Source organism: Bos mutus, chromosome 16 (assembly GCF_027580195.1).
Source record: "Bos mutus isolate GX-2022 chromosome 16, NWIPB_WYAK_1.1, whole genome shotgun sequence".
In the NCBI taxonomy this organism is placed as follows: Eukaryota; Metazoa; Chordata; class Mammalia; order Artiodactyla; family Bovidae; genus Bos; species Bos mutus.
The window spans coordinates 13526721-13550692 of NC_091632.1; the positions used below are offsets into that span (position 1 = coordinate 13526721).

Below are 23972 nucleotides of genomic sequence, written 5' to 3' on the forward strand. Positions count from 1 at the left end.
GGTGTATGTAATTAACTTAAGGACCTCGAGGTGTGACCATCCAGGATTTAAGGCCTCACATTCAATGACTGGTGTTTTTACAAGTGAGACAAGAGGGAGGTTAGAGATGCAGAGGCAGAAGGCAAAGGCCACACAGAGGCAGAGATGGACGTCAGGCCTCCACCAGCCAGGAAGGCCAGGAGCCATCCGAAGCTGGAAGGAAGGATTGTCCCCCAGAGCCATCAGAGGGCACAGGGCCCTGCTGACATCCTTTCAGGCCTTGGGTCTCTAGAAGTTGTGAGAGAATAAATTCCTCTTATTTTAAGTCACCCAGTGTGTGGTCATCTGTATCAGAGCCGCAGCAGGAAACTAACACACTTGGGGATCCCCCATGTGGGTGTGCGTGGGGAGATGGGGGGAGCCACAGTGTACCACCCTCAAGATGCTTCTGGTCTGATGGCATGCTTTACCCCAGGAAAGTCCAGCCAACAAGGGAAATCTGAGTCTGCCAGGCCATGCAGGATGTGTGTGAATAACCAAGAAGACACTCAAAGTGGAATCGAGTAAACAAGTGGAACTTGGTGTCCAAATGCCTCTGACAGCCTAAGGGAGTGGAGGCCAGGCTTTTCTACAGGGCAGGCCTTGGCCTCGCAGTCCAGTATGTGCCCTGGACACACGCTTCCCTCTGTCTCAATGGAGGAGGGTCTTTTGTCTCCTGAAGCCTCAGGATCATAAATAACCCATAGAAACCCAGTGGGGGGAGGTTTGTAGGCATGAATTATTTGTAACTGTCATGAAAGGCCCCTGCCTAGAAGGCCCTGCACTCAGAGTGCATGACATGCACAGTGGTTCCTATCCTCCCCGGGCTCTTTGCCTCACCTATTCATAGCCTACGAGGGATCCGGGGCTCAAGCAAATGGCCCTAAATGAGGACATTTACCCTCCATAAAGTACACACGTAGATGAACAACAGCTGACCACCACATGGCGTGTGACAGGGTTTCTGAGCTTGCAGATGACAGGTTAGACTTTAATGCAAAGGAAGAAAAAACAAACAAAAACTTCCCTAGCCAAGCAAAGCAGACCCAGCTAGTGAAGAAACTGAGCTGCTTGGGGTGATCCGATGCCGGAAATGGGTGCTGGATTACCCAGCTCTCTTCTCCCTGTCTGTCTCCTTTAAGACTAGTCATCAATAGGATGCATGTGTGCATGAGAGTATACACACACACACATGCCCCACAACAGCAACACTGCTGGCAGGCAGCCCGGCCCACGGGGAAGCCTGCAGACTTCCAGCTGAGGCTGTGAGAAGGGTGTGCATGCCCATGGGCAGACAGAGCCTGGCTCCGCAGGACACGGTAGTCCAGGCCCATGCGGTGACAAAGGGGCAGCGGCTTGTGCTCCAGCCCCTCCGTGGGCCCTGCACACTCGAGCGGTGGCAGAGAGGGGAGGAGGGAGCATGGAGCACAGGGGGTGTCGCCCCTGCAGGGGAGGCCGCTGCAACGGCAGGTGAGTTGGGGCTGGGGGACGTGGAGTGACTGAAGGGACTGATCACAGATTCCGAGGCATTTTGTCTCTGTGACCACATAATGAGGAGCTGCCGCCAACACCAGTCAACAAGCCTTGAGCCGAACGTACCCCAGTTCAGGTTCTAACCTGAGAGGAACGTCAGGCTGGAATTAGGAGGTGATCAAACAGAAAGCCCAGGATGAAAACCCTGGCGACTTTCCAGCTGCCCCGACACACAGTGAGACACAACAGTGAAACAAAGCCACTCTGCTGCTGGATTCATCTGGCCTTGAGGCGGAAGGACAGGAAAATTGAATTTGGCATGCCCGCTCTGCCCTGGGTTTTTCCTTCCAGCCCAGCTCACAGTTTGGGGTTCGCAGAGGCATCTGCCTCCCTGTGCAAGAGTTCAGCAGGGCGAGGACCAGGTTCCTCTCTTCAATAAATCATACTTATCTGCTCCTGAAACTCCCCAGTCATGGGTATGCTTCACCTTTATTTCTCACTCCCCATTCTTTTCCCCTCAGTTCAATCCTTGCTCCACACCCTCGCTGTCCTAGGGCAGAAGAAAGCAGCTTCCACTCGGAGCAAATTTTCTGGAGTCTTCCCAAGTCAAGTGAAAAATCAAACAGAGGATGTCAGAGAAAGCGGCACGCCTCAGACCCCACCCCCACCCCGAGCCTTATATAATCATTTCATCATCTCGCTTATGAAATCAAGATAAATCAAATTCCTGTGGCTAAATTCCTCCAAGTGCTTGAGAACGGGACTTTAGGGAAGGAAAGGTTGGCGATGTACTGCATGGCCTGCTGCTAGCTAGAGCTCTGAGTGGTGTACTTTGTCGGGAGTCTCGATATTGTTTTAATTGAGATATAATTGACACACGCCATTCTATTAGCTTCAGGTGTGCAGTATGATGATCCAGTATTTGGATCACTGCAAAACGGTCACCACCGTAAGTCCAATTAACATCAGTCACCAAGGATTTTAGTTATTTTATGCCATTTCCTAACTTTGCATGCCTTTTCTTCTTTTTCCATGTCCTTTTCCCACCCTCCATCATCTACTGTAGAATTTGACTTGGGCCCTCTCCCTGTTTGCGTCTCTGGGACATGCTTCATTTCTCTGAGCATCCAGTTGGTTAGAGTGCAAGGTTAGATGCACTATTACACCTCACCAACAGGAGGCGCCAAATATATAATGTGCTCCAGCGGAAGGAGTGCAGGCTTTTCCCAGAGACAATACAACCAAGTGTCCTCTTTTAAAAATTCATACCCTGTGAACCAGAAGCTATTTTCATGTCTGGCTTAAGTATTTGTAAGGAGCGTGCTGGGAAATGCAGCAAAATGCAGGAGCTGTCTGCAAATAGATCTCCAAGGAAAAAGGCACCATCCTTGGCATCCTTGCTGCTGGTAGCAAGGGAGTTTTTAAAAATAAAATCTACCACAGAAAATATGCAGGCTCTTGCTACTATAGGCAGCTCAGGGACAGTCAGGTGGATGTAAAAGCCTGGAAAGTAAAAGGTTTGAGGAATTTCTGGGTCCCTGCAACACTGCTGGGTACAGAAGAGATAGCAAGCTCACGCTCCCCAAAGAGAGCATCATTTCCTAGTCCATGAAGTGAGTGAAAGTGAGTGTTAGTTGCTCAGTTGAGTCCAACTCTTTGCGACCTGACCCCATGGGGTGTGTAGCCCTCCAGGCTCCTCTGTCCATGGAATTCTCCAGGCAAGAATACTGGAATAGGTAACCATTTCCTTCTCTGGGGCTCTTCCTGACCCAGGAATCAAACCTTGGTCTTCTGCACTGCAGGCAGATTCTTTACTGTCTGAGCCACCAAGGAAGCCTGTCCTAGTCCATGTCAATCCAATTCTTTATGGGGTCTCTAGATACCTCCAAAAAGGTGGAGTAGACTGTAAGTCTGGGACAAACTCCCTTTTGACGTCTTCAAGAAGCCTCCTCATAGGTAAAACCAGGTGGGGAAAGGGCAAGGAAAAAAAAAACTTGTGGAGTTAGGAGACTGGCTAGTGCCTCCCTCAGTAGACCCTCTGCTCTCGAGTCTTCCTGATTCGATTCACCGTTTTCCTGCTATCGGTGCAAGAACACCTTCCTGATTACGTATCAGCCACTGAACCAGTCATCTCTGAGCCCTGTCCGTGAGGTGTGAAACCGAGCAGGACCCTGTGGGGCTCCTGAGTGTGGAAGCCTTCCTGTGTCCCCCAGTTCTTATTTGTAGGGAATAGACTCCTACCTCCATGACCTTCCCTGAGTCCCAAAGGGCAGATTCAAACAGTTGCTAATCAGGGACGAGAAGGACACAGAGACAAGGGAGGAAGAGTCAAGAAACAATTTTGGTACGGGGAGGGAGGATGGAGGGGGTTTCGGGATGGGGAACACGTGTACACCTGTGGCGGATTCATGTTGATGTATGGCAAAACCAATACAATATTGTAAAGTAATTAACCTCCAATTAAAATAAATAAATTTAAATTAAAAAAAAAGAAACAATAGTGTAGCCTTGCGGCGGCAATCTGACTCCTCCTCAAGGATACGCAGAACAGTATCTTTGACCGCTTTACAGAAGACCCCAAACGGAAGATGTAGCATTCTTCATTCCAGAGAAAGCCAATCAACACCAGATTAAAAGGAAAATAGAGAAGCTCATTAAGAGATCACCTGAGGCCAGATTAAAGGCATGAAGACCCTACACACACCGTGATCTTATCAGCAACCCCACCCTTGAACCCTTGCTATCTAAGTCCTCACCAAATCCTCTTGGTTGCAACACATAGTTTTTGGGGCACAAGCCCACTGTGTCCCACTTTGCCTGGCACAGCAATAAAAGTGTTCTTTCCTATTTCACCCAAAATTTTGTCCCTGAGATTTGACTCAACAAACCGTGGAAAATTCTTTAAGAGATGGGAATACCGGACCACCTTACCTGCCTCCTGAGAAATCTGTATGCAGGTCAAGGAGCAAAAGTTAGAACTGGACGTGGAACAACAGACTGGTTCCAAATCAGGAAAGGAGTACATCAAGGCTGTATATTGTCACCCCACTTATTTAACTTATATGCAGATGCACAGCACATCATGAGAAATGCTGGACTGGATGAAGCACAAGCTGCAATCAAGGTTGCCAGGAGAAATATCAATAACCTCAGATATGCAGATGACACCACCCTTATGGCAGAAAGTGAAGAGGAACTAAAGAGCCTCTTGATGAAAGTGAAAGAGGAGACTGAAAAAGCTAGCTTAAAACTCAACATTCAGAAAACTAAGATCATGGCATCTGGTCCCATCACTTCATGACAAATGGGAAAATAGTGGAAACAGAGACAGACTTTATTTTTCTGGGCTCCAAAATCACTGCGGACAGTGACTGTAGCCATGAAATTAAAAGTCACTTGCTCCTTGGAAGAAAAGCTATGACAAATATAGACAGCATATTAAAAAGCAGAGACATTACTTTGCGACAGGGGTCTGTTTACTCACAGCTATGGTTTTTCCAGTAGTCACGTATGGATGTGAGAGTTAGACCATAAAGAAAGCTGAGCACTGAAGAATAGATGCTTTTGAACTGCGGTGTTGGAGAAGATTCTTGAGAGTCCCTTGGACTGCAAGGAGATCCAACCAGTCCATCCTAAAGGAAATCAGTGCTGAATATTCACTGGGAGCACTGATGCTGAAGCTGAAGCTCCAATACTTTGGCCACCTGATGCAAAGAACAAAGAACTGACTCTTTGGAAAAGCTCCTGATGCTGGGAAAGATTGAAGGCTGGAGGAGAAGGGGAGGACAGAGGATGAGATGGTTGGATGGATCACCAACTCGATGGACATGAGTTTGAGCAAGCTCCGGGAGTTGGTGATGGACGGGGAAGCCTGGCATGCTGCAGTCCATGGGGTCACAAAGAGATGGACATGACAGAGTGACTGAACTGAACTGAGATTTGATTCAGCATTGGTGCACAGAGGTCAAGATTTTGGCACCAGGCATAGGGAAAAGAGAGAGTCAGATGACTATCCCTTAGGCTATGGTGTGGGATTTATGGGCAGAGCTTCTGAGGTAGAAAGAAAGGGAGGTGTCTCTATGGATGCCATCTTACAGTCAAGGTTTCAAAAATCTAAACAATAACAAGAGAAAGGCATGTGCCCAATAAGTTGATGGATTTGTAGGTTAATTTGTTGGTTGTCTGGTTGGTCAGCTAATCTGTTCATTCACTCACTCATTCACTTAGTTTTAAATGTTTACCATTTTTTCCTGGTGGCTCAGATGGTAAAGCATCTGTCTACAATGTGGGAAGTCCCGGGTTCAATCCCTGGGTCAGGAAGATCCTCTGGAGAAGGAAATGGCAACCCACTCCAGTATTCTTGCCTGGAAAATCCCATGGATGGAGGAGCCTGGTAGGCTACAGTCCATGGGGTCGCAAAGAGTTGGACACAACTGAGTGACTTCACTTCTTCACTTGTACCAAGCTCTAAGAGAATTGATCAGGACAGAGGTGAGTTAGTCAGACAAGGCCCAGCCCTTAAGGAGCTTCTAGAAAGGCCCACAGCTTAGAGTTACTTGGAAGTATAATGAGAGATATCAGTGAGGTGACCAGTGCTTATTGGATCAAAAGGACAGGGGGCCTCACCAATACGAGAGAGACTGAAGAGAAGACATATGGAGTCCAAGCCCACTGGTGGATTCACCTGAGAAGTTTAAGTTAAGTAAGGGCAGGACAGACCATTAAGTGACCCTGGTAGCAAGTAAATTACAACCAACAAAGTTTGCTGTGAGAAGCATCAAAACTGGATTGCTCCATGCCACACATCACAGTAACAACCATCTGCATGGACATCTGGGCTGGGGTAGACTTGTGTGTGAGCTCCTGATGCAGGCGTCCCAAGGGGTTGAACTAACATTTGTTTCCATAATCTAACATCTTAGAAGGTAGTTAGCATTCTGACAGGCAGCCTAGTTTGAAATCCTGACTCTCCAGTTATAGGGGAACAGGGGCTAGAATAAAGACCTCCATGACTCACTGGCAGATTTTATAAGGATGAGCTCATAGACAAAGAGACAATTTTAAAGAGTAGGAGGAGCATTTAAATGGGAACTAGGAAGCACAGACATGTGACAGATGAGGTAGGAACATGAAACTTGACCGAGCCAATAAAATAACCAGAAAGTCACTTGCAAGGAAGGCATCGGAAGTCAAGGAGACAATATGTCTCAGCAGCCTCCTAATAGCACGTGTGTGTGCTCAGTAGGGTCTACTCTTTGTGACTCCACCGAATACAGCCTGCCAGGCTCCTTTGTCCATGGGATTATACCAGCAAGAATGTGCTGTCAAATGCTCTTTGACAATGTAAGGCTGGCTGCCCTTTAGAAATCAAATGGACTACAGGGCACTTGTAGGGAGTGAGGGAAAGCTGAGTTTAGGAGGATGTTCAGAAAGCAGGAGACTGCCAGCAATCTCTGCTCAGGATTCACTGAGGACCCAGCAAGCAGCCCCCCACCCCCCCAACACCGCTGAGTGTCTTTGGCTTCTTGATGTTTCACAGACAAGACTCATCTACTCTGCAGGTCACTGACCACTGGAGCCACAAGAGAGATTAAAGATTGTCTAGTTCCTGTTTCCCAAAGATGCTCTGCAAAACGCTCACTCTGGCAGATGTTAGTAGGTGTATTAAAATAGATAACAGATACTAATTGGTACAATTCAGAAAGTGTTCAGGGGCCAAATGAATGCGAGAAATATTGGGCTACACATCTGAGGCTTCACGATGCCAACCTGCTCACCTGGGGATGAGCCCCTAGTCTGGGACTCTTTAGCACCACCCTAGTTATTATCATTAATTACCACATACTTCTAAGAAAATATTAGGAAGGTACATTAATCTCCAAAGGATTGTATTGGCATGTCAGTCCTCTGCAGTAGCCAGATCCTTTCTAACTCCTAGTAAACACGCTGTGTCACTGACATGATGTTGATAAGGGTTAAGATGAATTACAACGCCCCTCCAGCCCCACCTCCCCCACACCGAGCTCTTCCAGTTCCTCCCTCCATTCTGTCCTGGGAGGACATCGGATCTGTGATGAGCCCAGCAGCGCCATTCTTTCCCAAACCTCCCTGACGAATCACCTGGTCCTCTGGTACAACTTGAGGGGCCCAGGGACAGACCTTGGAATCATCTGTCTGGGAGATTTCTACCTGTTCAAATTTAGCCCCTATTCCCCTTTTAAAACTTTCAGCACCTGATAGGATCCCTGCATTTCCAGAAAAGCTAAGCTCACCAATAACAATGATGATAGCAACACATAACATTGAGAACAGGTCAAAGCACCCTGCTAAGGTATGATCACTGCTTCTATGTTAACAGTGAATGAACTGGGATCCAGAGAAGTTAGGTAATGGGCCCAGGGTCACAAAGGAGAGTCAGGATTTGAAAAGAACTTTTTACTCTAGAGTCTATATGTAGCCACCACTACTTACTGCCCCCATATGAGTGTTCAGTTCAGTTGTTCAGTCGCTCAGTCGTGTCCAACTCTTTGCGACCCCATGAACCACAGCATGCCAGGCCTCCCTGTCCATCACCAACTCCTGGAGTTCACCCAAATCCATGTCCACTGAGTTGGTGATGCCATCCAACCATCTCATCCTCTGTCGTCCCCTTCTCCTCCTGCCCTCAATCTTTCCCAGCATCAGGGTCTTTTCAAGTGAGCGAAACTATTACAGCCACTGCTCTCCTTTGCTCTGCAGCCCCCATGCCTACAGATAATGGGAGGGAATTCACCTGACTGTGTACCTACCACCTGTAAGGGCCTGTGCCTTCCACCTGACCATCCTGCCACAGCCACCCTGTGGGGCAGACAGGATGAACCCACAGAAGAAGAATAGCTGTACTTACTCAAATTCCTCCCTCACTGCTCCCGCCTTCCCAGCTAACAAGTGGCTGAGTCCAGGTATGAGGCTCTAGCTTTAAACCTCATACTTCTTCCAGAACTTTATTGCGTCCTTGGAAATGGCTGCAGATTTATACATAATGAAGCATGGGGTCCTGTCATTATCTCTCACCTTTGTGATCATATGCTTGGGGGTGGGGCACTAGGGAGGATCCCTGAAAATCCACAGAAGGCCTCACAGGTCCCTAAACATCACTCCTGATCCTCTTGAAGAGAAAAGGGACTTGATTTTGATTTATATTTTGTTGTCCTGAAAGAATTATGGTCTTATCACTCACACCCATCTCTTTCCTTCCCCACCCTTAATTTCAACACCCCGATTTTAAAATGATCTTTATAGCTTGACAGTTTAATAGATGATTTTCATTCCACAGAAGCCCTCACTGTGGAAGAATGACAAGGAAAATATGAGCTGTGTAGAGATCATTTTAAAAACTTAGTGATGCAGTGAGGAAGGGGATGTATTTCCAAGCACCTGGCTCTGCAGTCTGTCTTCGCCTCTTACCAACCTTCCATGAGAAATTGTTTGGGGAGGAAACTGCAAGGCTTTCCAATGCCAGCTACAGCCAAAGCTCTCTTCAAGCCTCCAAGCTTTGATCTCCTCTTCTCCAGAATATTAATAAAATGCCCTTTGGTTAAAGTGGGCTAGAAATGTACTTATAGTATTCATCACAATTCACTATGGCAACCTCCGTTTTAGAAAACAGGCGTTAGGAGGCTCCTGCTTTGAAACCACCAGTAACTATTGTCCTAGGTCCCTCCCAAACTCACTAGGTTGAGACCTTATCAAGCCAAGGGAAAAAAAAAATCTATCCTGGAACAAATTACTATATGCAAACATGATGCAAAACATACTCAAAAGCACAACAATCTTGGCTTTAAAAATAAAGCCTCCCACACAGAAAATGAGCACCACCCTACTAATAACCTACATGCCAATTATCCCATGCGCTGACAGCTGTTAATTACCCAACTGCTTGTCTGCATATGTCAGTTACTTGTGGTCCATTTCTACTACTGTCCAACAATGAGCAGGAGGACCGATCTCCTAGCTCCTGGGAGGTGAGAGCTCCCCTCCGGTCACAAGGAGAGTAGAGCCCAGGTGAAACATTGACTCAAGAAGGGGTCTGGTTATAAAGAGTGGGGCAAAGGGTGAACCCAGAACTTCTCTCCTTTGCTCTGCAGAACTTCTCAGACTGAAGGTGGAGGGAGAGAATGGGTGGTGGGGAAGAGAAGGTTATAGTGAGTAGTTCCTACAGGTGTCAACTGTGTGTGTTTTGTTTTAATGTATGTGATCTTCCCATTAAACCTAGTTAGGAGGGAATTCTATTAGACCCTTTTTACAGATGAGAAAACTGAGGCTTAGGCTATTTTAGTAACTTGCACAAGGGCACACAGCTAGTCAGGAGTCACACCAGGGTTCAAACCCAGGTCCTTAACTCTTCTTAGTTACTAACACTGGCCAGGCTGACCTGCTGGTCCACGCCTCCCTGGCACACCCAGCAACGGCGTGGTTGTCACTTTGGGGGGAAACCTTCTCAAGTTTCACAACCTGAGATATGACTGTGATTTACTGTACAATTTTTGGAGTGTGCTAGAGAACAACAAAGGCCATGAGAGGTGTTTCAGAGACAAACTGGGAGAAGGCAATGGCACCCCACTCCAGTACTCTTGCTTGGAAAATCCCGTGGATGGAGGAGCCTGGTAGGCTGCAGACCATGGGGTCGAGAAGAGTCGGACACGCCTGAGCGACTTCCCTTTCACTTTTCCCTTTCATGCATTGGAGAAGGAAATGGCAACCCACTCCAGTGTTCTTGCCTGGAGAATCCCAGGGATGGGGGAACCTGGTGGGCTGCCGTCTATGGGGTCACACAGAGTCGGACACGACTGAAGCCACTTAGCAGCAGCGGAGACAAACTGTGCCACCTCTGAAGGAAAGTTATGACCAACCTAGATAGCATATTAAAAAGCAGAGACTTTACTTTGCCAACAAAGGTCCATCTAGTCAAGGCTATGGTTTTTCCTGTGGTCATGTATGGGTGTGAGAGTTGGACTGTGAAGAAGGCTGAGCGCCAAAGAATTGATGCTTTTGAACTGTGGTGTTGGAGAAGACTCTTGAGAGTCCCTTGGACTGCAAGGAGATCCAACCAGTCCATTCTGAAGGAGATCAGCCCTGAGATTTCTTTGGAAGGAATGATGCTAAAGCTGAGACTCCAGTACTTTGGCCACCTCATGTGAAGAGTTGACTCATTGGAAAAGACTCTGATGTTGGGAGGGTTTGGGGGCAGGAGGAGAAGGGGACGACAGAGGATGAGATGGCTGGATGGCATCACTGACTCGATGGACGTGAGTATGAGTGAACTCCGGGAGTTGGTGATGGACAGGGAGGCCTGGTGTGCTGCAATTCATGGGGTCACAAAGAGTCGGACACAACTGAGTGACTGAACTGAAGTGTGCCACCTCTGAAAAGTCAACAGATTGAGAGAAAGCAGAGGCCGCAGGAGAATGCTCACATGGAAAAGCTGAGCACCACACGTAACCAGGGCCCCACCACAGGATGTGAGCTGCTTACCAGGGAGCAGGGCATGTGCATAGTTTGCAATCTGCCGCTTACAAGCCAGGTGACCTTGGAAACGTGATTCTGTTCTCCGTGGGGCCCTAGTCTATTCCCTTGAGAAGTGGTGTTGGTACTGGGATATGAAGGCTGTTCTGAAGATTTAATAAGCTGACATAAAACATATACTGACACTGTGACTAACTGGAGTTGGTAACAAGGTTACTATTAATAGTGTGCAAAGCTCCAGCTGCCGGTAGGAAAATGTCCGGAGAGCCTGATACCCTAGAAAGCCAAGGGTCTGGGATGGGGACCTTTTATCCCCTTTTTATCATGGATGACAATATGCCACCTCCCTCAGAAGAAAGGAGGAAGCTGTGCTTTCCTCTTGACAAGACACAGATGCCCTGGTGACTGACTCAACAGGTCAGAACAACCTCAGCTTTCCCTCCATGAATGGAACTGGCCAAAAGACTGGGTGAGGGCCGAACCCACCAGTGACCAAAGCAAAGGGACAAGGAGGCCAGAGCAGCTGGCCCCTCGGCTGCAAGAGGTGCAGAGATCCCGGGGGTAACATCCACCCCACAGAACATGCTGCAGAGAGAGTGCCCTGATGTTCTGGAGAATGAGTACCCTCTACACGCAAAGGTAGAAGCATAAAACAAGAAAGAAGAGTGTCCAGTGGACACAACAAATAATAGTAACTCACAACTTAATTGAGTATGTACTATGTTCCAAACTCTGTGTGTGGGAGCTTTGCAGTATTATCTTACTTAATCCTCACAATAATCCTACAAGGAGACCTTTCCATAAGCCCCATTTTACAGACGGGGAAGGCAGCATTTAGGGCTTTCAGAAGCACAAAGTGGCACAGCAAGAAGCAGACTGAGGTCTCACTGGGCTCAGAGCCCACAGACAAGGAAAACCCAAGGTCAACAAAACGCTGGACCGGCCTTCAGGTTCTGCCCCCCTCATCACTGCCTATGACCCCTTCCTGAGTTGGATCCCAAGAGCAGTGCCAAAGGCTGAGGGTGCTCATACACATGGACTCAGGGGTGAGAGGGTGAGGCTCGGGACACAGAGGCCAGGGTCAGCCATGACGCTGTGAGAGGCAGAGAGAGACCTGGCCAGTGAGTCGCTTCTGGCTCCGGTTCTTCCCTTACTCATCCAGCTCTGTGACCTTTCTGTACAAGGTCACATTTGTGAAATGAGGGTGGTGGGGAAATGGAGGAGAGACTGGATAGAGTTCTTGCCGTGCGCTGGAGGGCGTCCACAAGACCAAACAACTCCCCAAACCCATGTCAAAGGCACCGTGTTCTCAGGCATCTTTGCAGAATAACACACTCGATTTTGCCAAGATAGAAACAGCCACAAGCATACACTTCACTTGGCCAGAAAAAAAATAGCTACAAGAATGATTCATGCATGTAATGTTCTCATCTTCTATGCCCTATGTAACTAGGAATTAATTCTCAGAAGGACACAATGAGAGACTACAATGGATATACCAAAACGACAAGCTTTTTTTTTTTTTTTTCCAAGAAAAAGAATGGCTATCTCTTTATAGAAAAGAACTCACTAAAATTCTCTCAGATCCATACCAGATTTATAGGCATTTGAGATTGGAAGGATATTTGAAGGTCAACTGATCTGACTCTCCATCGGATGACTAAGTCTCTTCCACAGTGTTTCTGAGGGGGTCTCCAGAGGATGCCTAAACACCTTCAGGACAAGAAACCGGATACCTACTGCTTTCATTGAGCAGCTCTGATCTTCTCCGAGGTCTCGCTCATACTGTCTACAGCTTTGGTTCATCCTCTGTGCCCCGTGGCCATACAGACCATGCCAACTTCTTCTCCAAACAGCCTTTCAGAAACACGGCCCCCTGAGCCTCCTCTTCTGCAGAGCTGTCTATCATTCTGCACTTACAAAAACAATCTGACCACTGACATGCTGTTGTTTTGGTTGCCGTCCTTGTTTTTCTAAGATAGATTTATTTGATCCACAATTATGCCAAGATGATTAGTCCTCCAAATAACCCAAACTGTACATTTTTTCCATCCTATATTACCAGCAACACTGAAAGCTGATTATAATCAACTTGCTTTCATAAAAGAAGGAATCAATCAAATAACAGACTTTAAGAGAATCCACTTAGCTAAAAGTATCAGCAGCAGGCATTCCATGTTCGCAGATAAACAAGGAGGAACTGTGAATGCACATTTCTCCCCCACTGCCCATTCCCCATTGGAATTTAAATGACCAGTTTTCCAATCACAGGGCCATAAAAATCATCAATCATCTTAGCCACAGCCTCACATTTTATGATGTAGATGCTGAGACCCAGAGCTCCCATCTCTTTCTCCATGCCATCCCCAGATGTTTTTTAAATTCCCCGTTCTAGATTAGGCACTGGGATACCAAGCCCCTGCCCTCCCAGATCTCTGAGCAGAGACTCACAGGGCAATGCAAGGCAAGGAATCTAAAGCAAGTGGAAGCACATTGGTGCGATAGCCCAGTGACAAGTGTTTGGAACTTTGTACAAAAAACCTGGAAGGCAAAAGGCTGTTTCCTTTCTTGTGCCTTGACTCAAACTTCCCTTTGTTTAGCAAACTGATCCTTTAAGACTCAGCTCAGGTCTCATCACCCACCCCCAATACTTTCTCTCTGACTCCTTTAGCTGCCTTCCTCCTTTATGAGCTCATAACACGTTGTACAAATCACATTCAGGGTACTTAGCATCATGTATCGCATTTATCCCTCCTGTGTGCATCTTCTCCATTAGACTTGAGGTTCCTGAAGCTAATGGCAACCTACTCCAGTGTGCTCGCCTGGAAAATCCCATGGACAGAGGAGGCTGGCAGGCTACAGTCCATGGGGTCGCAGAGAGTCAAGTATGACTGAACGACTTCACTTTTTTTTTTTCCTTTTCTTTTCATGAAGCTAGGGAGCTGAGTGTTAATTCAGTTTTATACATCTAGTCTAGTTCAGTTGGCATGTATGGGATTTATGAACAAATAAATATTTCAGCATACCCTTAAGATATGAGCATTAAAAAGCAGAGACATTACTTTGCTGACAAAGGTCCATCTAGTGATAGCTATGGTTTTTTCTGTGGTCATGTATGGATGTGAGAGTTGGACTATAAAGAAAGCCGAGTGCCAAAGAATTGATGCTTTTGAACTGTGGTGTTGGAGAAGACTCTGGAGAGTCCCTTGGACTGCAAGGAGATGCAACCAGTCCATCCTAAAGGAAATCAATCCTGAATATTCATTGGAAGGACTGATGCTGAAGCTGAAACTCCAATAGTTTGGCCACCTGATGCGAAGAACTGACTCTGGTGCTGAGAAAGACTCTGATGCTGGGAAAGATTGAGGGCAGGAGGAGAAGGGGATGACAGAGGATGAGATGGTCGGATGGCATCACCAACTCAATGGACATGAATTTGAGCAAGCTCTGGGAGTTGGTGATGGAGGGAAGCCTGGCGTGCTGCAGTCCATGGGGTTGCAAAGAGTTGGACACAACTGTATGACTGAACTGAAGGGTTTGAGAGAAAAGAATTCCAGGCCAGGAAGCCCATGCAGAGACATGGTGCTCTGAAGGGGTGCGGCGTGTTTACAGAACCATATGGGTCATTTTTCTGGTGAGAGTGGTGGGTGCGGGAAGAATGACTGGGGTTGGGGCTTAGGGGTTAGGTTTGGGCCAGATGTGGAAAGCCACATAAACCGTGCGGGAGTGAGCGGACATCATGCTGTGGTTAGAGTGGGGCAGAAAGTCTTTACAGAGGGGAATGACGTCATCCCAATGGTCACATGAGTGGCCAAGGAGGAAGCACTGCATTGAGGAGATGCACAAGGCGTGAGTGTGTTACTGCTTGGTCCAGGATGGAGGAGATGCTGTATCAGGGGTGCTGTGGTCCAAGAGCTCAGGGAAATTCCTGGGGAGGAGAGCAGTGTGGACTGAGGTTTGAGGGTACAGGTAGAAGCAACGGGATGTGATGAGTAAACGGAGGCATGGGAGGCAGGGAAGAAGCATCGAGGACGATGGCAGCGTTTTCCAACCTGGAGCCCCAGGGCGACACAGACAATAGAGACAGGGACCATGAGAAAAGGAGCAGTTTGAGGGGTGGGGGGAGATCACGAGGTCATTTCTGGAAAGATTCCTAAGACAGTCCTCCTGGATGAAGTCTATAGGTGGAGAGCTACCTGCTTGACCAAAGGAGATAAATGAAATGCAAGAACATCGGTCATGAAAACCCAAGTACAAGACACATTGTCTAATCCTTGCAGAGACAGATGGAGCAATTCTGATGATTTGAGGGTGAAAGTAACAAGTTCAGATGAGAGATCTTCTGGTTCTTAAAACCACAAATCATCTCTCAGTCAGTTAAACTGACATCTGTATATAAAATAATCTCCAGAGAATCAAATCCCATCTCTTATTTTCTGGACTCAACTGACTCACTTTCCTATCTTTTTTTTAAAAAAAATATTATTACCAGCTGGCTAACAGCCTCACACCATTTAGTGTGCTCTAATCAGCAGGGAGAATTAAGTTGACATTAATTAAGTGATCCCACTCAACCATTTTATTGACTAACAACCTCATTTTTTTAAAACTCATCTTTTCAAAATGCTAGAAGGTGAGGATTTTACTGAGGAAAAGCCCACAGACACACTCAGAAGCAAACCCTTCTGCACCAAAATCAATCCATCTTTTAATCAAGTAACGTCCTTTTCTCTCTCATTTTATAGCAAAAGCTCCAAAGAGCAAGCAACAAGCAGAACCTCTAGAGAGTCAGCTACTCCATTTAAATAAACAGCGAAAGGACTTCCTCAGCCCACATGGTTATCCTAAGAGCACAGAGACTGCTCTTGGTAGAAAAGAGACGGAAACTGCACACTCACCCGCTTCCTCAAGTTGTAGGTGAGAATGAGGTTCCGGGAGAAGGAGTGGGAGAAGGCTGTGTAGAATTCCAGCACTTTCTGCAGGGCGTCCCGCTTGATCACATGGAGGTCACAGTAGGTCAAGGCCCTCACATTGGCACAGGACTGGGCAAGGGTGGCTTCCTTCCAGAACACATCTCCAAACACGTCTCCTTTCCCTGAGGAGAGAAGGCGGCGATGAGCAAAGTGCCCGCCAGAGGAGTCTGGCCGTCGGCGCCAGCTTTCCACCGTCTCCCAGGACTGCTGTGCATTCGGCATTCTAAGGCTTGGGCTCAGAAAAGGCCAGACTGGTTTTAATTTGGACCTTAATGACACGCAACTTCAGAAAACTAAAAATACCATAGGATATATGTCAAAGTTCAACCAATAACTTCGGGATCACTTGTGACCTCCCGAACATCCTACGTGAAACTGGAACCGCATGTTATTCTTTGTCAACCCTGGTTTTCCAAAACACTGACCATAATCTGTAATGATGTTACTTGCCTGTCTCCCAGCGTGAGCTCTCCTGTGTCCCATCCCTCCACTAACACAGTATCTGGCAACACAGTAGGAGTTCTCACAATGTCTGCTGGCAAAAGAGAGGGAAGGTAAACTGTAGGTCTACATTAGTGTGACTGAGAGGCACACCCTCGGCAGCAGGGCGGAGGGTGTGGATTCTTCATCAGGAGCTGAAAAACAGGAGGTGTCTCCCCTGATTAGCATGACCTATGTGGACGAAATCAGGCAAAAGTGAAGCTCCTCTTCCTCCAAACTCTGTCCACCACCCTGAGGTTTATATGCGCGGTGCCTCATCCTCACTCTCTCTCTCTCCCCCATCCCTCCTTCCATGGCCCTCACCTTGCCAGATGCCCTCCTGGTGGTATAAAAATATGGGCCCTATATAAGCGGCATCTTGAGGATCCTCTTATGCCTAGCATTCCACAAGACTATATTTAATTTTTTGTTTTTTTTTTTAAATTTAAATTTATTTACTTTAATTGGAGGCTAATTACTTTACAATATTGTATTGGTTCCACCACACATCAACATGAATCCGCCACGGGTGTACACGTGTTCCCCATCCTGAACCCCCCTCCCACCTCCCTCCCCATATCATCCCTCCGGGTCATCCCAGTGCACCAGCCCCAAGCATCCTGTATCAAACCTGGACTGGAGATTCATTTCTTATATGATATTATACATGTTTCCATGACATTCCCCCAAATCATCCCACCCTCTCCCTCTCTCACAGAGTCCAAAAAACTATTCTGTACATTTGTGTCTCTTTTGCTATCTCACATACAGGGTTATCATTACCATCTTTCAAAATTCCATATATATGCGTTAGTATACTGGAAACAGTGTCAGACTTTATTTTTGGGGGCTCCAAAATTACTGCAGATGGTGACTGCAGCCATGAAGTTAAAAGACGCTTACTCCTTGGAAGGAAAGTTATGACCAACCTAGATAGAATATTCAAAAGCAGAGACATTACTTTGCCAACAAAGTCCATCTAGCCAAGGCTATGGTTTTTCCAGTGGTCATGTATGGATGTGAGAGTTGGACTGTGAAGAAGGCTGAGCGCCGAAGAATTGATGCTTTTGAACTGTGGTGTTGGAGAAGACTCTTGAGAGTCCCTTGGACTGCAAGGAGACCCAACCAGTCCATTCTGAAGGAGATCAGCCCTGGGATTTCTTTGGAGGGAATGATTTTGAAGCTGAAACTCCAGTACTTTGGCCACCTCATGCGAAGAGTTGACTCATTGGAAAAGACTCTGATGCTGGGAGGGATTGGGGGCAAGAGGAGAAGAAGATGACAGAGGATGAGATGGCTGGATGGCATCGCTGACTTGATGGACGTGAGTCTGAGTGAACTCTGGGAGTTGGTGATGGACAGGGAGGCCTGGCGTGCTGTGATTCATGGGGTCGCAAAGAGTCAGACGCGACTGAACTGAACTGAACTGAACTGATACTGTATTGGTGTTTTTCTTTCTGGCTTACTTCACTCTGTATAATAGGCTCCAGTTCCATCCACCTCATTAGAACTGATTCAAATGTATTCTTTTTAATGGCTGAGTGATACTCCATTGTGTATATGTACCACAGCTTTCTTATCCATTCATCTGCTGATGGACATCTAGGTTGCTTCCGTATCCATTTAACAAGTCAACAGAGTACTCATCCCACATAGTGGTATTCTGGTTCAAACTTCTATCAATCTCTTCTTGCCTAGGGATATTCTTCCAACCTTTCCCAGAGATTGAGGTTTTAACATATGTCTAATGCAGAGCTTAATTCATTCCTGGCACAGCCTCTGGTTATATAACAAATAGCTTGAAACATTGTTTCTCTTGCCTTAAAATTTTCAGCACAGATAAACACAAATCTGAATCTCCAGGGAGCCAGAGAGAGGTGTTTGGGAAGGAAGGAAACAATGCAACCAGGGTGAAAACCAATCTAACAACCCTTGAGGGAGCTGTCAGCCCATGCATTCAGATCAGCCACACTCTACAGCTGGAACCCAGGCACCTGCGACTCAGTGTGCTTTACAGGGCAGCTGTTTTCCTAATTCATGCAAAAGGACGCAATTAGGGCTTTAAGCATCTGAACAGAAGTTGACCTTTTCTCAAACACCAGAAAGTGTCCACCCTAAGCACATAAGGTACTCCACGGGTACAGCCTCTCCAAGCACCTCCACGACATGAGCTGAGAAGCAAATGTGCTGGACACGTTATTTCACACACTGTGTTTATGAAATAAAGTGCAGCTTTAATTTGTGAACATAGCTTCATCGACTCATACGAGTAGGATACAAGGTTGGGTAGCTCTTAGGCAGATATGTGCCTATGCTATTTAACCCCTTACCAGGCGTTTTTTCAGCCATCTGTAATATGAGTGTGGTAATGCAAAGCAGGAGCCAGCCGATGGGAATGTCTCTCTCTGTGGGGTACCACCAGGCCTCCATGGAGAGGGGTTCATTCAGTGTGTGCTCCCTAGCATGCATGGAGTCCTCATCAACAAGGCTGGACAATTCATTCATACATATGGAGCATTCTATAACTCCTCTCTACTGCTCTGTCATGCCTCTCATGCCTTTCATAATTATGTATTCCTGTTCCCCTAGACAATGCTCTTTTTCTGACACGCAGTGTGACAGATAGTCAAAACACAGACCCTACTCTCATATTGCAACTTATGTCAATAAAAGTGAAAGTGTCAGTCACCCAGTTGTCTCCAACACTTTTGAGACGCCATGGAGCCCACCAGGCTCCATGGGGATCCTCTAGACAAGAATACTGGAATGGTTTGCCATTCCCTTCTCCAGGGATCTTCCAAACCCAGGGATCAAATCCAGGTCTCCCACACTGTGGGCAGATTCTTTACCGCCCAAGCCAGTGGAGGTCTCATTCTATGTCAAGAGGTAAAGCCTAATTCCCTTTCCTTAAACCAGAACTCACTTTAATCCCTTGCCTTGGCCAACAGAATGTGGCAGAGGCGATGTTCTGGGATTTTCAGGCAGGGTCATAAGAAGCCTTGTAGCTTCTGCCTGGGTTTCTTGGAACACTGACATCTCAGGATCCTCCCTCTTAGACCCAACCACCATGTTTTGAGAAGAACAAACCACACAGGAGGTCACACAGAAGTGCTCTAACAGTCCAGCTGACAGCCAGGCTCCACTAGTCTCGTAAGCAAGACATCTTGGTCCTCCAGCTCAGACAAGCCTTCAAATAACTTCAGCCACAGTCAGCACTGGACTGAACCACGTGTGGGAAGTTGAAGGGACAACCAGCAACTGAGCCAACCAACCACATAATCATGAGAAACAATTAATTTTTTAAGCCACTAAATTTGGGAGTGGTTTGGTCAGCAGAAATAGATAACCAGAACACACAGAATCACGGAGCTCTAGGCTGAAGGGCCCATAAGAAATTACTTAGTGGTTTAAGTCAGAACTATTGAGAATAGATCATTGGTAACCCTGCCTGATTCTTATTAAGATTACTTCATCTAAGCAGCTTAAGCTTCCATCAACAGATGAATGGATAAAGAAGATGTGGTGTATGAATACGTATAGGTACACACACAACACGGAACAATACTCAGCCAAAAAAAGAATTAAATGTTGCCATCTGTAGCAATATGGATGGACTTTGAGGGTATTCAGTTCAGTTCAGTCGCTCAGTCGTGTCCAACTCTTTGCGACCCCATGAATTGCAGCACGCCAGGCCTCCCTGTCCATCACCAATTCCCGGAGTTCACCCAAACTCATGTCCATCGAGTGGGTAATGCCATCCAGCCATCTCATCCTCTGTCGTCCCCTTCTCCTCCTGCCCCCAATCCCTCCCAGCATCAGGGTCTTTTACAATGAGTCAACTCTTCGCATGAGGTGGCCAAAGTACTGGAGTTTCAGCCTCAACATCAGTCCTTCCAATGAACACCCAGGACTGATCTCCTTCAGAATGGACTGGTTGGATCTCCTTGCAGTCCAAGGGACTCTCAAGAGTCTTCTCCAACATCACAGTTCAAAAGCATCAATCCTTCAGCGCTCAGCTTTCTTCACAGTCCAACTCTCACATCTATACATGACCACTGGAAAAACCATAGCCTTGACTAGATGGATCTTTGTTGGCAAAGTAAAGTCTCTGCTTTTGATATGCTATCTAGGTTGGTCATAACTTTCCTTCCAAGGAGTAAGCAACTTTTAATTTCATGGCTGCAATCACCATCTGCAGTGATTTTGGAGCCCCCCAAAAATAAAGTCTGACACTGTTTCCACTGTTTCCCCATCTATTTCCCATGAAGTGATGGGACCAGATGCCATGATTGAGGGTATTATGCTATGTGAAATAAATCAAAGGAAAAATGAATACTGGATGATATTATTTATATGGAAACTTAAAAAAATTCAACAAATTAGTGAACGAAACAAGAAGCTGACTCATACATACAGAGAACAAAACAGTAGGTATCAGTGTGAGCAGAGGGAAGCAGGAGGGGCAATACAGAAGTAGAGGAGTAAAAGATACAAACTATTAAGAAAAGCTACAAGGATTATACTGTACAATGTGGCTATTATTAAATATCCAATACTTTATAATAACTATAAATGGGACATAAATTGTGTTAAAAACTGTTACTATACTGTATATCTGTAATATTATAATACTGTATATCAGCTATACTTCAATTTAAAAAGCAATGGAAAAAAAAAGCTATGGAAAAAATATGAGGGGAAATTTTTGAAGAAACAAACTGGAGAAATGTGGGTTATTTAGCAATATAGTCATTATATTCCCATGTCATAAAAATAGACATAAAAAATAATCAAAGGAAATATATCAAAATATTAAGTGTTATCTCGGGATCGGGAAGTGGATTCACAAATCACAATTTTCCTTGTTTATACTTCTACTCAAAGTATAATATTTTGTAATCAGAAAAAAATATTACTTCATTTAAGCAAAACCCAATATGTGAACATTATATATCTCAAATGAATTAGGAGTAGTCTAATTATAAAAGAATCCATAAAGTAAAATAATAGCCCCCCCATGTACATTTGACATGAGTTTATTTGTAAAAATTCAGTTTATAAACAACTCTTCAGGGGCATATCTATTGTTACCACAAAGAGCAACCATATTGTGTTTTAAACATAGCAGGAAATAAATCATACATCTTTAGAAATGACAATATTCCCATTGTGAAGAGTTTTCCAATCAAAGGTTTTGACAGCAACAATAAATGGAGACTAGTTCCTACCACACCAAGTATTTCACGGTGAGATAGTCACGATTAATCTGTAGGGTCCAGGAAGTCTCAGTGTTGTCATAACTTGCATCTGATTTTCAGCCCCAACTGAAAATCATACTTTCTTCCTGTCAAGGCAGCCTTTTTTGGTATAAATGATCTGTTAGTGAGATTTAAGAAAGAGGTGTCGGAGGACCTGTCAGATTCAAAACAAACCCAGGACTATTCTGGCAAATGAGAAACGTATTTATGACATGCAAAACTGTCAAAGGGAAGGACACAGAGCATTTGGCAGCTGCCTGTGAACCACACACACTGCTGGAATCATGACTTCCTGGGTCAGGGCTACGCATCAGAGGCCAGGACAAGCTCTATACCCACATTCATCTCTGTTCCCTAGTGTGAAATGATTGTTTGCTGAAGAACAAAAGGTACCCCTGCACACTCAGCAATCAAACTTCTGCAGGCAATCAGCTTATTGATTTATTTATTACACTGAGATGCTGGGTGCAGAATGTTAAAACCTAATGTTCCAGGATTCGAAAAGACATACTAAGTGGATGTTCTCAGCTGGGAGAAAAGAAAAAAGGAAAAACAAAAGAGAGGGGGAGTAAGGGAAAGGTAGTCTCATTAAAACTCCAAGAAAACATCCCTGTGGTAATTAATCCTCTTTCTCTCCCACCCCCAGTTATACTCAGCTTTCTTTACTGAACCTCCTCTTTTGCTGTAAACATAAAAAGCCCTCTGGGGTACAAAGGTGGGGCTGAGGAACAGTCACAAAGCAGAGGTGGGAGTTGGACAGGGGGCTCAGGTGGCACTGGGAGAGGGAGGGGAGCCCTCCGCAAGGAGCCCAGCACAGGAGGAGACCAACATCCCATAGAACAGGGTCCCCAGCCCCAGTCCACAGAGCAGAGGGGAGCGGCAGACAAGTGAGTAAAGCGTGGTACTTATAGCCACTCCCCATCGCTGGCATTACCGCCTGCGCTCCACCTCCTGTCAGAACAGCTTAAGATTCATGTTGATGTATGGCAAAACCCATCACAATGTTATAACAGAATTATCCTCCAATTAAAATCAATAAGTTAATTTTAAAAGCAGATTCTCACAGGAGTGCAAACCCTGCGGTGCACTGAGCATGCGAAGCGCCTAGGTTGTGTGCTCCTCATCCCCTGGCCACCATCCATGGAAAACTCATCTTCCATGAAACTGGTCCCTGGTGCCAAAAAAGCTGGGGACTGCGGCTATAGACAATTTGATGTCATGAAGGCAGAGACTGAAGCAGAGAGGACGGTGGGAGCAGGGAGGTTGAGAGGGTTAAGAGGAGTGATCAGGGAAAATTCAAGAGGTGCTGGGACTCAGGGATCTGAAAAGATCTGACAGCCTGATGTCTGAATGCTAAAGAGCTGCAGAAATGGACAACTGAGTTTACAACACTCCAGAAAAAGCCCTGTTTCTCAGACTGGCTGTGAGTGAGCTTGGAGGGGTCAGAGCAAAAATGAAATTCCAGCTGCTTCTCGTCACTATTTCCTATTATGTCCTCCCATAAGGCCCACTCAGACTGGTATCCTGTACTAAGCAAAACATAATTCTGCAGTTAAAGTCATCACATGCTGCTAAAATCATCAGCCATTTCCAGGCCCATACCAATTGGAAAGAACTGATTCAGTTCCTCACGCAGCTCTCAGCAGGCGCTCTTCTGGGTGCTGAGGTCTAGAGTAGCGGGATGGCGGAGGCAGTGGAGGGAGAGAAACAGAGCAGGTGATGCTAACATGCTAGGGGCTATGATGGGAGACAGAGAGGGGTGCTCGGCTCAAGCTCAAAGGGCAAGGGAAGGCTTCTGGGGAGATGTGGCATCTGAGCTGAGACCTAAAGGAAGGCATCTGGTGAGCCAGCATGAAGATGACACACACACTGCTCTTACAGTGAACGAGTCAGCCTTCCACAATTCCTCGCTGAAATGTTTGTCTTACTCTTTGGACCTTGATGCCTTCAAACTGTAGTGCTAGAGAAGATGCCTGCAAGTCCCTTGGACAACAAGGAGATCAAACCAGTCAATCTTAAGGGAGATCAACTCTGAATACTTGTTGGAAAGACTGATGCTGAAGCTGTAGTATTTTGGTCATCTGATGAGAACAGTCGACTCATTGGAAAAGTCCCTGATGCTGGGAAAGATTGAGGGCAGAAGGAAAAGAGGGCATCAGAGGATGAGATGGCTGGATGGCATCACCGATGCAATGGATGTGACTTGGGCAAACTTTGGAAGATGCTGATGGACAGGGAGGCCTGGTGTGCTGCAGTCCATGGGGTC

The 23972-nt window shown here is 46.3% G+C and overlaps 1 protein-coding gene across 1 annotated transcript in view; it reads right to left on the reverse strand.

The window, feature by feature from the left end:
* KCNH1 (potassium voltage-gated channel subfamily H member 1) overlaps positions 1 to 23972 on the reverse strand; it is a 377358-nt gene that overhangs the window by 81003 nt on the left and 272383 nt on the right. The window contains exon 8 of the mRNA XM_070384380.1: positions 15894 to 16090. Coding sequence (XP_070240481.1) covers positions 15894 to 16090 — 197 coding nt within the window. The remainder of the gene's footprint in view (positions 1 to 15893; positions 16091 to 23972) is intronic.